The sequence below is a fragment of the Hemiscyllium ocellatum genome, chromosome 17 (genome assembly GCF_020745735.1).
Source record: "Hemiscyllium ocellatum isolate sHemOce1 chromosome 17, sHemOce1.pat.X.cur, whole genome shotgun sequence".
In the NCBI taxonomy this organism is placed as follows: domain Eukaryota; kingdom Metazoa; phylum Chordata; class Chondrichthyes; order Orectolobiformes; family Hemiscylliidae; genus Hemiscyllium; species Hemiscyllium ocellatum.
Genome location: NC_083417.1, coordinates 71243242 through 71257284, shown reverse-complemented (window position 1 = coordinate 71257284; position 14043 = coordinate 71243242). Strand labels below are relative to the sequence as shown.

Sequence of the window (14043 nt, the reverse complement as noted above, 5' to 3'; positions counted from 1 at the left end):
ACTGGCCACTCGGCTGTTTCCTTTCTTCCTGGTGGTGGAAATTTGAATAAAGATTCATGAGCCTTGTGTCTTTCACTGTGTCTCACATCTGCACACACACGGAATGGGTACTGGGGGAAAAGGAAAAAAAAATACAAAGGGACCTTGATTAGATGGGCCAATGCACTGACGAGTGGAAGATGGAGTTTAATTCAGATAAATGTGAGGTGCTGCATTTTGGAAAGGCAAATCACCAGGACTTATATATTTAATGGTAAGTCCTGTGGAGTGTTGCTCAGCAAAGGGACTTTGGCATGCAGGTTCATAATTCCTTGAAAGAGGAGTCACAGATAGATAGTATAGTGAAGGCAGTGTTTAGTATGCTTCCCTTTATAGGACAGAGCATCAAATATAGACATTGGGAGGTTATGTTGCAGCTGTATAGGACATTGGAAAGGCCACTTTTGGAATACTGTGTGCAATTCTGCTCTTGCTCCTACCTGAAAGGATTCATAAATGATTTACAAGGATGTTGCCAGGGTTGGAGGATTTGAGCTATAAGGAGAGGCTGAATAGGCTGGGGCTGTTTTGCCAGAAGTGTTGGAGGCTGAGGGGTGACTTTATAGAGATTTATAAAATCATGAGGGGCATGGATAGAGTAAATAGACTCCCTGGGGGTGGGGCAGTCCAGAACTAGAGGGCATAGGTTTAGGGTGAGAGGGGAAAGATTTACAAGGGACCTAAGGGGCAACCTTTTCACGCAGAGGGTGGTATGTGTGTGGAATGAGCTGTCAGAGGAAGTGGTGGCGGCTGGTACAAACACAACATTTAAAAGGCATCAGGATGGACAGATGAATAGGAACAGTTTAGAGGGACTAGATTAGGTTAGGATATCTGGTTGGCATGGACAAGTTGGACCAAAAGGTCTGTTTCTGTGCAATACATCTCTATGACTACTTTTGTGAGATTTGGGTGTTGCTGGCTGGGCCAGCATTATTTGCCCGTCCCTAGTTGCTCATGAGAAGATGATGATGAACTGTATTCTTGAATTGCGCAGTCCACCTACTGTGGGTTGACCCACAATGCCATTAGGGAGGAAATTCCAGGATTTTGATCCAGCACCAGTGAAGGAGTGGCAATGTATTTCCAAGTCAGGATGGTGAGTGGCTTGGACGGGAACTTGAAGGTGTTTTGTTCCCATATAAACTATCCTTGTCCTTCTAGATGGAAGGGGTCATGGGTTTAGAAGGTGTTGTGTGAGGACCTTTGATGAATTTCTGCAGTAACTCTTGTAGAGTACATAATGCTATTACTTAGCATTGGTGGTGGAGGGAGTGGATGTAGTGGATGCTTGTGGATGTGGTGCCAATCAAGCAGGCTGCTTTGTCCTGAATGGTGTCAAGCTTCTTGAATGTTGTTGCAGTTGCACTCATCCAGGCAAGTGGGAGTATTCCCTCACACGTCTGACTTGTGCCTTGTTGATGATGGAAAGGCTTGGGGGAGGGAGATCAGGAAATGCTGCAGTATTTCAATTTCTGACCTGCTGTTGTAACATTGTGTTTATGTGGTGAGTCCACTTGAACTTCTGGTCAATGGTAATGCCCAGGTTGATGACAGTGGAAGATTCAGTGATGGTAACACCATTGAATGCCAAGGGGTGGTGTTAGATTGTCTATTATTGGTGATGATCACAACCTGACATTTATGAGGCATGCATGTTACTTGTCAGCCCAAGTCTGGATATTATCTAGATCTTGTTGCATTATTGGTGAACATTCCCACTTTGGTCCTAGAGCTGATATGACTGACCTCCAACAATGACGAGCACCTTCCTCCATGCCAGGCATGACTCCAATCAGTGGAGAGTTTGCCTCTGATACCTATTGATTCCAGTTTTGCTTGGGCTCCTTGGTGTCAAGGGTTGACACTCTCACCTCACCTCTGGAATTCAGCTCCTTGATTTTGTAGCAATTGATGCAAAGCTAAGCCATTTCAGAGACCAACTGAGAGTCAACCATATTGCTGTGGGTCTGAAGGTTGGTAAGTAATCAAGTTGGATGCCCTTCATGTAATTAACAGATCCCATTAATCTGATCCATGGACCAGCACCAATATACATTGGCATGCCTATCTCAGTGACTGGATTGCTGCATGGCCAGGAGTGAACTTGAGCATTTTGTCTCAGAGTTGGCGTGCCACCACCTGAGCCACACAGAGATTCCAACATATTCACAGATATAAACCTAAGGGATATAACCCAAGATGTTTAAACTCACAAAGTGAAAACCATGACTTAAACCATAGGAATTGGATTTTCAATCATTGTTCTATTTTTCCATTGCTCCAATTAATTCCTGTATTTCCTAATAGTGCTGTTTGTTCTTGAGGTATCCACAAGCCTTAAATATTCCATCCAACTAGCTTTGCTTTTTGAGTTAATTGATGCAACAAATGTTGCCAGTGTGCTTCATCCCAGAGGTATCACTGCTGAACCTGGTTCTGTCACCAACTGAGATTCCCAGTGACAAACTTCCGGAGTGCCTACCTCGGCTGAGGCATTTGAGTCAGCACAGTCCAAGGTCCACATTGTGAATGAGTGGCACATATGACTGAAAGTTATATTGCAAAGTTCGCTTTACACACTGAAGCATTTCACCATTTCAGGTGTAATAGTCAGAAATGAAAAGCGACAGTAAGTGCCTTATTAAAATGGGAAGATGGAGAGCGAAGAGGAAAGGAAGTTATCATTATAAATGATTGAACTTTAAGATGCACAATCACTCAGTTGTACCATATTGTCTGGAGAGCATTCAATAGTCCGTCTTTGGCAAGCTATAATGGTTCAAAGCTTTCATTACTTTTCCTTGTCCTGACCTCAAATTTTATAAGATCGATAACTAATCAAATTAATGAAGCAAAGTAAGTTTCTCTATTCCTAGTTTTCCAGCAACCGTACCATTCTTGCACTTATCTGGTATTTTTTTGCATCATCTTTGCTACCAAAATCTTTTCTTGTTCTTTTAGATTTTTTCTTAAGTTCTTCTTCCTCTCGCAGCCTCTCCAATTCTTCCCTCCATTTCTGTTGCTGCAGTTGTCGTTCGTGTATCTCCTTCAAAACTCTGGACACAAAAACAGATGTTATCACATAAGACCACACCTCTGCTACAGGAGAAATTTCACAACTAACCCATCAACTAATGATGGCCCAGTAAATCAGCAGATGAAACAATAGCTATTGACAAATATGCCTCAACAGGTTAGATCCTAGCTTATCTTCACTTCAAGGCTTTTCACAAAACCATGTTAAGTGCACGGGGAAAAGTTTCCTCATGCAGTACATCGAAAGTGATACTCAGGAAGGGGAAAACTTGACCTACTCTTGAGAAATAGGGCAGAACAGGTGTTGGGGGAGACAGCAGGAGAGCACTTTGGGACCAGTGACCATTGTTTTATTAATTTAACATAGTTATGGAGAGGGACAAACAGGTCCACAGGTTCAAGTTTTAAACTGGGGCAAGGTGACTTTTGTTGGAATGAGACAGAAGCATACAGGGTCAAAAAGTGTGGCGCTGGAAAAGCACAGCAGCTCAGGCAACATCCGAGGAGCAGGAGAGTTGATGTTTCAGGCATAAGGAGCTTGCATGGTTTATTGGGGTAGTTTGTTTGCAGGCAAAGTGATTTCTGGCAAGTGGGAGGCCTTTAAAAGTGAAATAGCTAGAGTTCAAGGTCTATATCTTCCTGTGAGGGTGAAAAGCAAGGTGAGAGAAAGTGGGGACTGCAGATGCAGGAGAGTCAGAGTTGAAAAGTGTGACACTGGAAAAGCACAGCAGGTCAGGCAGCATCCGAGGAGCTGAAGAGTCAATATTTCAGGCATAAGCCCTTCATCAGGAATGTGGGAGTTGGGGGGGGAAAGAGGACTGAGAGACAAATCGGAGAGGAGGGGTGAGGCTGGGGCGAGGTTAGCTGGGAAGGTGATAGGTGCATGCAGGTGGGGGGGCGATGGTGATAGGTCAGAGGGGAGGATGGAGTAGACAGGTGGGAAGGAAGATGGACAGGTAGGACAGGTCAAGAGAACTGTTCTGAATTAGAGGGTTAGCTCTGGAATGAGGTGGAAAGAGGGGAGATTTGGAAACTAGTGAAGTCATTGATGCCATGTGGTTGAAGGTATCAAGGCAGAAGATGAGGTGTTCTTTCTCTAGGTGTTGGGTGGCTTGGATTTAACAATAACAAAGGTTTGGGGCTTGCATGTCCTTGATGGAGTGGGAGGGGGGAGTTGAAATGGTCAGCCACAGGGCAGTAGGGTTCCTGGATGCATATGTCCCAGAGATATTCCCTGAACGCTCCGTGAGTTGGAATTCTGTCGCCCAATGTAGAGGAGACCACATCAAGAGCAATGGACACAGGAGATGAGGTGGGTAGATGAGCAGGGAAATCTCTGCCAGATGTGATAAGGTCAGAGGAGATGGCTTGGGGGGGGGGGGGTGGAGGGGAGTGCAATGAGAGAGAGACTCACTCAGGTTCTTGTGGAGGGAGGATGAGAACCTCTTCAAGATGAGCATCCTTGGAAGAGGCTTCACAGTGACTGAGAGAAAGTGAGGACTGCAGATGTTGGAGAGTCAGAGTTGAAAAGTGTGGCGGTGAAAAAGCACAGCAAGTTAGGCAGCATCGGGGGGCAGGAGAGTTGGCATGTCAGGCATAAGTCGTTCATCAGGCATGTGGAGGGTTGGGAGTTGGTGGCAGGGGATGGGGGTGCAGCACTGACAGATAAACAGGAGGTTGGGGTGGGGTGGAGGTAGCTGGGAAGGTGATAGGTGAATGCAGGTGAGGGGTGATGGCGATAGGTCACTGGGCAGGGTGCAGCGGAGAGAGAGGAAGAAAGATGGACAAGTGGGACAGATCAAGAGGATGATGCTGAGTTGGAGGGTTTGATCTGGATGAGGTACGGGGAGGGGACTTCTGGAAACTAATGAAGTTGACATGAATGCTATGTGGGACAAGGTTGGCAGGAATAGGGAACCCTGGAAGACAAGAAATATTGAAGCTTTGACCAGAAAAAAGGAGACGTGGCTCAGGTATAAGGCAGCTGGGATCAAGGGAACCCCTGGAGGTAAACAGGAGTTTACTGAAGCAGGAAACCAGGAGGGTGGAAGGGGGGCATGAGTTAGCCTTGGCTGAGAAGATTAAGGCGAACCCAAAGAGGTACCTTAAGTATATCAAAGGAAAAGGAATAACTAGAGAGTATAGGGCCCCTCAAGAAACAAAGTGAACATGTATGAGTAGAACCTCTGGAGATGGTTCTATTTCTCCTCTATGTTTACCAGGGGGAAAGAATGAAGATTTGGGAACTTGAGGAAGTTAGTGGTGATATCTTCGGGACAGTCCATATCACAGTAGAGGAGGGGATGAATGTATTAGAATGTATGAAGGTGGATAAATGTCCTGATCCTGACCACATATATCCAAGAACATTGCAAGAAGCTGGAGAAGAAATTGCTGATATTTTTGTATCTTCGTTAGCCATGGGTGAGGTCCCGGAAGGCTGGAAAGTAATGACTGTTGTGCCATTGTTCAAGAAGGGTAACAAAGAAAAACCTGGGAACTATAGACCAGTAAGCTTAATCCCTGTGGTAAGTAAGTTATGAGAAGATTCTGAGACATAAGGCATACATGCACTTGGAAAGCCATGATTTGAGTAGGAATAGTCAGCATGGCTTTGTGTGTGGGACATGATGCATGAGCTGCCAGCGGAAGTGGTCGAGGGGGGTACATGAACAACATTTAAAAAGTATTTGCTCAAATACATGGAAAGGAAAGGATTAGAAGGATATGGGCCAAGTGCAGGGGAAAGGGGCTCGCGTGGATAGACATTTTAGTCAGCTTGGATTAGTTTGGGCCAAATGGCCTGTCTTCGTGCTGCAGGACTCGATGACTCTGTGTTGACTCTGCTTTACTGCATTAAGCTTTTCTCATTGTCCTCCAATTTCTTCCTTAATAAGGGACTCCAGCAACATCCCAGCAACAGAGGGAAATAGATCAGTCATTCTCAGATATGCTCTTCTTATCAAATGTGGGAGTTTAGAGAGAGTTTACGGGTTACTGAGGATTAAATCTGCAACAAATGCCATTGGTTGTGAATCCTATCAGATTGAATGGATCGGTTGGAGAGACAGTTAGAGGCAATGAGGAATTTACAAGAGCAAGGGGATGTGGTGGATGGCAGTTTTGGGAAGGGGAAAAGTTGCAGATACAGTCACAGAGATGGGTTAATTCCAGGAAAGATAAGAGAGATAGGCAGGTAGTGCAGGAGCCTTCTGTGGCTACCCCCATTTCAAACAAGTATGCTGTTTTGGAAAATGTAGGGGTGATGGATTCTTAGGGGAACGTAGCACAAACAGCCAAGTCTCCCGTATTGAGACTGGCTCTAATGCAATGAGGGGTACGTCGGACTCCAAGAGATCAATTGTGTTAGGGTACTCTCTAGTCCGAGGTACAGATAGACGTTTCTGTGGCCAGCAACGAAAAATCAGAATGGTGTGTTGCTTTCCTAGTACCAGGATCAAGGATGTCTCAGAGAGGGTGCAGAATGTTCTCAAGGGGGAGAGAGCCCAGCAGGAGGTCATTGTACACATTGCAACCAACGACATTCTCAGAGAGTTAGGCAGGAATTTAGAAAAAAGGTCCTCGAGAGTACTAATATCTGATTATTCCCGGTGCTATGAGCTAATGAGGACAGGAAAAGGAGGATAGAGCAGTTGAATACATGGCTGAGTAGCTGGTGTATGGGAGAAGGATTCACATTTTTGGATCATTGGAATCTCATCTGGGGTAGAAGTGACCTGTACAAGTGACAGATTGCACCTAGATTAGAATGGGACTAATGTACTGGCAGGGAGATTTGCTAGAGCTGCTCGGGAGGATTTAAACTAGTAAGGTGGGGGGTGGGACCCAGGGAGGTAGTGAGGACAGAGGTCAATCTGAGACTGGTACTATTGAGAACAGAAGCGAGTAAAACAGTCAGGGCAGGCAGGGACAAGGTAGGACTAATAAATTAAACTGCATTTATTTCAATGCAAGGGAAGGCAGATGAACTCAGGGCATGGTTAGGAACATGGATTGGGATATCATAGCAATTACAGAAACATGGCTCAGGGATGGACAGGACTGGCAGCATGATGTTCCAGGATACAAATGCTGCAGGAAGGATGGAAAGGGAGGCAAGAGAGGAGGGGGAGTGGCATTTTTGATAAGGGATAGCATTACAGCTGTACTAAGAGAGGATATCCCAGGGAATACTTCCAGGGATGTTATTTGGGTAGAACTGACAAATAAGAAAGGGATGATCACCTTGTTGGGATTTTATTATAGACCCCTAATAGTCAGAGGGAAATGGAGAAACAAATTTGTAAGGAAATCTCAGTTTTCTGTAAGAATAATAGGGTGGTAATGGTAGGGGATTTTAACTTTCCAAACATAAACTGAGACTGCCATAGTGTTAAAGGTTTAGATGGAGAGGAATTTCTTAAGTGTGTACAAGAAAATTTCCTGATTCAGTATGTGGATGTACCTACTAGAGAAGATGCAAAACTTGACGTATCCTTGGGAAATAAGGCAGGGCAGGTGACTGAAGGGTCAGTGGGGGAGCACTTTGGGGCCAGCGATCATAATTCTGTTAGATTTAAAACAGTGATGGAAAAGGATAGCCCAGATCTAAAAGTTGAAGTTCTAAATTGGAGAAAGGCCAATTTTGACGGTACTAGGCAAGAACTTTCAAAAGCTGGTTGGGGACAACAGTTTGCAGGTAAAGGGATGGCTGGGAAATGGGAAGCCTTCAGAAATGAGATAATGAGAGTCCAGAGAAAGTATATTCCTGTCAGGGTGAAAGGCAAGGCTGGTAGGTATAGAGAATGCTGGATGACTAAAGAAATTGAGGGTTTGGTATGAAAAAGAAGATCGAGTGAATCCTTAGAAGAATATAAAGGCAGTAGGAGTATACTTAAGAGGGAAATCAGGAAGGCAAAAAGGGGACATGAGATAGCTTTGGCAGATAGAATTAAGGAGAATCCAAAGGGTCTTCACAAATATATTAAGGACAAAAGGGTAACTAGGGCGAGAATAGGGCCCCTCAAAGATCAGCAAGGCGGCCTTTGTGCACTGCTACAGAAAATGGGGGAGATACTAAACAAATATGTTGCATTAGTATTTACTGTGGAAAAGGACATGGAAGACATAGACTGTAGGGAAATAGATGGTGACATCTTGCAAAATGTTCAGATTACAGAGGAGGAAGTGCTGGATGTCTTAAAATGGTTAAAAGTGGATAAATCCCCAGGACCTGATCAGGTGTACCCGAGAACTCTGTGGGAAGCTAGAGAAGTGATTGATGGGCTCCTTGCTGAGATATTTGGATCATCAATAGTCACAGGTGAGGTGCCGGAAGACTGGAGGTTGGCAAATGTGGTGCCACTGTTTAAGAAGGGCGGTAAGGACAAGCCAGGGAACTATAGACCTGTGAGCCTGACATCGGTGGTGGGCAAGTTGTTGAAGGGAATGCTGAGGGACAGGATGTACACATATTTGGAAAGGCAAGGACTGATTCGGGATAGTCAACATGGTTTTGTGTATGGGAAATCATGTCTTACAAGCATGATTGAGTTTTTTGAACAAGTAACAAAGAAGGTTGATGAGGGCAGAGCAGTAGATGTGATTTATATGGACTTCAGTAAGGCATTTGACAAGGTTCCCCATGGGAGATAGTTAGCGAGATTAGATCTCATGGAATAGGGAGAACTAGCCATTTGGATACAGAACTGGCTCAAAGGTAGAAGACACAGGGTGGTGGTGGTGGGTTGTTTTTCAGACTGGAGGTCTATGGAGCGCCACGAGGATCAGTGCTGGGTCCACTTCTTTTCCTCATTTATATAAATGATTTGGATGTGAGCATAAGAGGTATAGTTAGTAAGTTTGCAGATGACACCAAAATTGGAGGTGTAGTGGACAGCAAAGAGGGTTACCTCAGATTACAACAGGATCTGGACCAGATGGGCCAATGAGCTGAGAAGTGGCAGATGGAGTTTAATTCAGATAAGTGCAAGGTGCTGCATTTTGGGAAAGCAAATCTTAGCAGGACTTATACACCTACTGGTAAGGTCCTAGGGAGTGTTGCTGAACAAAGAGACTTTGGAGTGCAGTTTCATAGCTCCTTGAAAGTGGAGTCGCAGGTAGAGGGGATAGTGAAGAAGGTGTTTGATATGCTTTCCTTTATTGGTCAGAGTATTGAGTACAGGAGTTGAGAGGTCATGTTGCGATTGTACAGGACATTGGTTAGGCCACTGTTGGGATATTGCATGCAATTCTGGTTTATTCCTTTCGGAAAAATGTTGTGAAACTTGCAAGGGTTCAGAAAAGATTTACAAGGATGTTTCTAGGGTTGGAGGATTTGAGCTATAGGGAGAGGTTGAATAGGCTAGGGCTGTTTTCCCTGAAGTGTTGGAGGCTGAGAGGTGACCTTACAGAGGTTTACAAAATCATGAGGGGCATGGAAAGGATAAATAGATAAAGTCTTTTTTCCTGGGGTGGGGGAGTCCAGAACGATAGAGCGTTGGTTTACGGTGAGAGGGGTAAGATATAAAAGAGACCAAGGGAGCAACGTTTTCACACAGAGGATAGTATGTGTATGGAATGAGCTGCCAGAGGATGTGGTGGAGGCTAGTACAATTGCAACATTTAAAAGGCATTTGGATGGGTATATGAATAGGAAGGTTTTGGAGGCAAATGGGCCGGGTGCTGGCAGGTGGAACTGGATTGGGTTGGGATATCTGGTTGGCATGGACGGGTTGGACTGAAGGGTCTGTTTCCATGCTGTACATCTCTATGACTCTAAGCCATTAAATAGCCAGTGATATTTCACATGAACATATTGGTCCCACTGGATCTCTTTTTTCAAGTATAAAAAATTGTATGTATCATTCACAAACTTTATTGTTTTTTTAATCCTGGATGGGCCATCCATTGTTATCCAGCTTCTCAAGGTCAGGTAAGGATAAGCAATAAGTGCCATCCTTAACATTGATGACCTCCTCCTATAAATCAATTTTTAAAAAATCTAATAGTGCTTCAATTTCAACTTTTTATGGGGAGGGAATTCCAGATTTTTTCTATACTTTATGTGAAAACGAGTTCCTTGATGTTGCCCTTAAAACATTATCCAATCCTCTTTGAAAGCCATTATTGAATACCCCATTAACTCCGACTCTGGCAGTACATTCCAACTCAGAATCACTCTATGAATAAAGTGGGTTTTCCTCCGATCACTGAATTATATTTTGTCAATCACCTTAAAACGGCTGTGATTCACAACCCTTCCACTAATGGGAAGTTTCTCCTTACTTGTCTATTCCGTCCCCTTGATTTTAAGAGTTTTATCAAATTCTCTCTCCATTTCTCTCCTTCACGCAAACATAAATTCTCCATCGTATCCAAATAACTTAAGTCTTGCATATCTGCAATTATTTTAATAAATCTTTCAGGAATCTAAAGCTTTCATATCCTTCCTCTAGTGTGGTGCCCATATTTAGACACGATATTTGAGTTGTGGCTGAACCAGTGGTTTATAAACATTCACCACACCTTGTTTGATTTTGTACTTTATGCCTCTATTTATGAAGCCAGGAATCCTGCTTTCTCAACTTAGCCACTTCCAATGATTACGCACATATTCTTTTACCACACACCTTTTCATATCATATCCTTTTTACATACTGTTTCCTCAGGCTTCCTCTCAAAATCTCACTTCCCTGCATCTGCCATGTGCCAGCCTGTTCCACCAGACTATGTCCTCTTGAAGTAGACTCATTCGCCTCATCACTGTTCACAATACTTCCATGTTTTGGGTCATCTGCAAATTCTGAAATTATGCCAAGATCTCCCAGGTCTCAGATGAGTATCAGATGTAATACTCAGATCCAGATCCTTAATACCGTGTAACTAAATTATGTCGCAGAGTAATTCTTCACACAAAGGTTAATATAAATCTAGACTTCTCTCTCCCAACAAGCTGTTGAAGCAAGTTCAACTTGAAATTTAGAAGCTGAGAAAAATAGATTTTTGTCAGTTGAGACCATGAAAGGATACAGAAATATATGGGAATATAGAGTCAATGTATATATCAGTCATGATTAAATCAAATGCAACAGGCTTCATAGGTCAATCACCTACTTCTGTTGCTACACCTTTCTCTGTAGGAGCAATGAGTGTACCTGAGATTGTGACCCAATAGCTGACAGGATAGTTTGATCACTTACTTTTCCCTGCGTGCTTTGAATAAAGAAGCGCGTTTCAGGTCAAACTCCGCTTTTGCTTCCTCTGACAGAGCCTCATAGTCTTCTTCACTCAACTCTTGCAGATAAATCCTCTCCTCCTTTTCTTTCTCCTTCAATTTTTTCTCTATAATTTGGTTTTGGAAAAACAAGGCATTTATAGTGTAATTTAAGATTTGAATTCTATATTAAATCTGTATCTCATTACATTTTCCCAGTTGATTGACTACACCAACTTATATTCTTATAGCCAATGTAATATTGAAAAATAGGTATTTACAGAGGAACTATAAAAATACACCCATCGGGAGCTTAGCAATTCAGACAGGTACAACCAAAGTGTCAACAATATTCGTTGTTCTAAATTAGCAGTTCTTAGTTGAGTCAGAGGCCGGTTTATTAACTTCAATATCATACTTTAAAGCCATCCAAGGTTCCTTCCCTGAAGAAGGGCTCATGCCCGAGACATCGATTCTCCTCCTCCTTGGATGCTGCCTGACCTGCTGCACTTCTCCAGCAACACATTTTCAGCTCTGATCTCCAGCATCTGCAATTCTCACTTTCTCCTCTCCTTTATCAAAGTGCAGCTATCCCAGAGGAAGACTACATTTACAGGTATTGAGTAAGGTGAGGATAGAATCAGGGCTTGGATAAGATGCCTCCCAGCAGCAATTACTTAGTTTCAAGTATAACTAAGGGTCTTTTGGACTTGGTATTAGAATAATTGTGTACATGGAGCAGTAATGACAAGGACAACACTTTTACCAGTAAACATGAAGAGAAAATAGGCAGCAGAAGAAAAGGAAATCAGACAACAGTGAGATTACTCTTCCCAATATTAACTGTGCATTAATATGTCAATGCACAATCATCAATTGTCAAATACTTTCAACCTCTGTAGGAATGAACAGTCCTGTAGATTCTAAGCATGATTATCAGAAGTATCCCATGCTCAAGCATTTTTCCCTGCATTCTCAAGTACACACACCACATGGGAATTAGGTTTAATCAAATTCCGATTGTTGTTAGTTAACTGACTGATATAGTTTCTTTTCTTTGATCATTCACAGGATGTGAGAGTCATTGGCTCAGCCAATATTCATTGCCCATTCCTAATTGCCCAGAAGGCAATTAAGAGGCAACCACATTGCTCTTGGTCTGGAGTCATATGTCGGCCAGACCAGTTAAGGAGAGCAGTTTCCTCCCCTAAAGGACTTGAGTGAACCAGATGGGTTTTCCTGACAATGGTTTCATAGTCATAATTAGACTCTTAATTCAAGATTTTTACTGAATTGAAATCCTACTATCTGTCACGGTGGGATTTGAACCCCAGTCCACCGACATTACCTGGCTCTCTGGATTATCAGTCCAGCCATAAGACCACTAGGCCATTGCCTCCCCTCTCCAGGCCACCCTTCCACTGCTGATGAAAATCATAAAAATGCTCATATTTTAGTCACTTGAATTACATTGAGGATTTCTTTCAACTTTTTTGTGAGAAAGAAACTTATTGAAGCTATTCCAATGACACAAGTAGAAAGAGGGATGGACTTCTCAAAGCACATTTTAGGGAGTTAGGAAGGAAATAAAGAAGCAGAACTTCAAAAGTAGTAATCTCAGGATTACTCCAAGTGTCATGTGCCAGTGAGTACAGGAATAGGGAAACTGATTGATTGAACACATGGCTGGAGAACTGGTGTGGCATGAAGGGCATCAGATTTCTGAGGGCAGCTGGGAACTGTACAAACTGGATGGGTCACATTAACAGGACTGAGACCAATATCCTGGCAGGGAGATTTGCAACTGCTAATAGGAAGTGTTTAAACAAGCTTGTCAACACATGGACGCCTGAACGGTAGCTCAAACTGGAAGCAAGTGAAGCTGGTAACGAGAAATAGAAAGTGGTAAATGAAATTAGAAAGCAGGTGAGCATCCATTAAGATTACAATATGGATTAATGTCCAAAAAGACAAAGTTAAGGGCACTTTGCATGAATACAAATAACATTCACAATAAGGTTGATTATTGAAGAATAGAAATAGACGTAAATGGGTAGCATCTAGTTGATGTTACACAGACATGGCAGCAGGGTGACCAAGGCTGGGAACCTAATTTTGGAGGACAGTCAACATTTTGGAAGGATAGGCAAAAAGAAAAAGAGGTGGAGTTACACTAATAGTAAGAAATGGGATCAATACATTAGCAGGGCAGGATCCTAAATCAGAAGAACACAATGTTGAATCTGAAGCAAAAACAGACTTTGGTGGAGAAACTTACTTTGTCGGAAGAAAGCAGAGTTAATGTTTTGAGTCAGGTGATTCTTCATTAGAACTACCTCCAGTTTTGTCAGCAATTTCTGATTTTTTTGTTTTCAGGGAAACAGACCCTTCGGTCCAACCCGTCCATGCCGACCAGATATCCCAACCCAATCTAGTCCCACCTGCCAGCAACCGCCCATATCCCTCCAAACCCTTCCTATTCATATACCCATCCAAATGCCTCATAAATGTTGTCATTTCAGATCTCTAACATCCAGTTTTTTTGATTTATTAAAATGTTAAAATCTTTTTGGACAGAGCTAAGAAACAGAAAGGAGCAATAAACATTGGTAGGAATTGTTTGTCGGTCACTAAATAGCAACAGTAGTGTGGGGCATGACATGTTTTCTACAGCTGTATGTTGAGGAAAGCAGGCTATTTGTATCTATTATTATGTAACAAAAAGGAGTTAAGAGTCTTTTTGGAAAACA

The 14043-nt window shown here is 43.0% G+C and overlaps 1 protein-coding gene across 1 annotated transcript in view; it reads right to left on the bottom strand.

Annotated features, from left to right (window-relative positions):
• The window catches only part of hydin (HYDIN axonemal central pair apparatus protein), an 888678-nt gene that overhangs the window by 230358 nt on the left and 644277 nt on the right, over positions 1–14043 (bottom strand). Inside the window, exons 46-47 of the mRNA XM_060837518.1 lie at positions 11280–11421; positions 2936–3098 (exon numbers count right to left, since the gene is read on the bottom strand). Coding sequence (XP_060693501.1) covers positions 2936–3098; positions 11280–11421 — 305 coding nt within the window. The remainder of the gene's footprint in view (positions 1–2935; positions 3099–11279; positions 11422–14043) is intronic.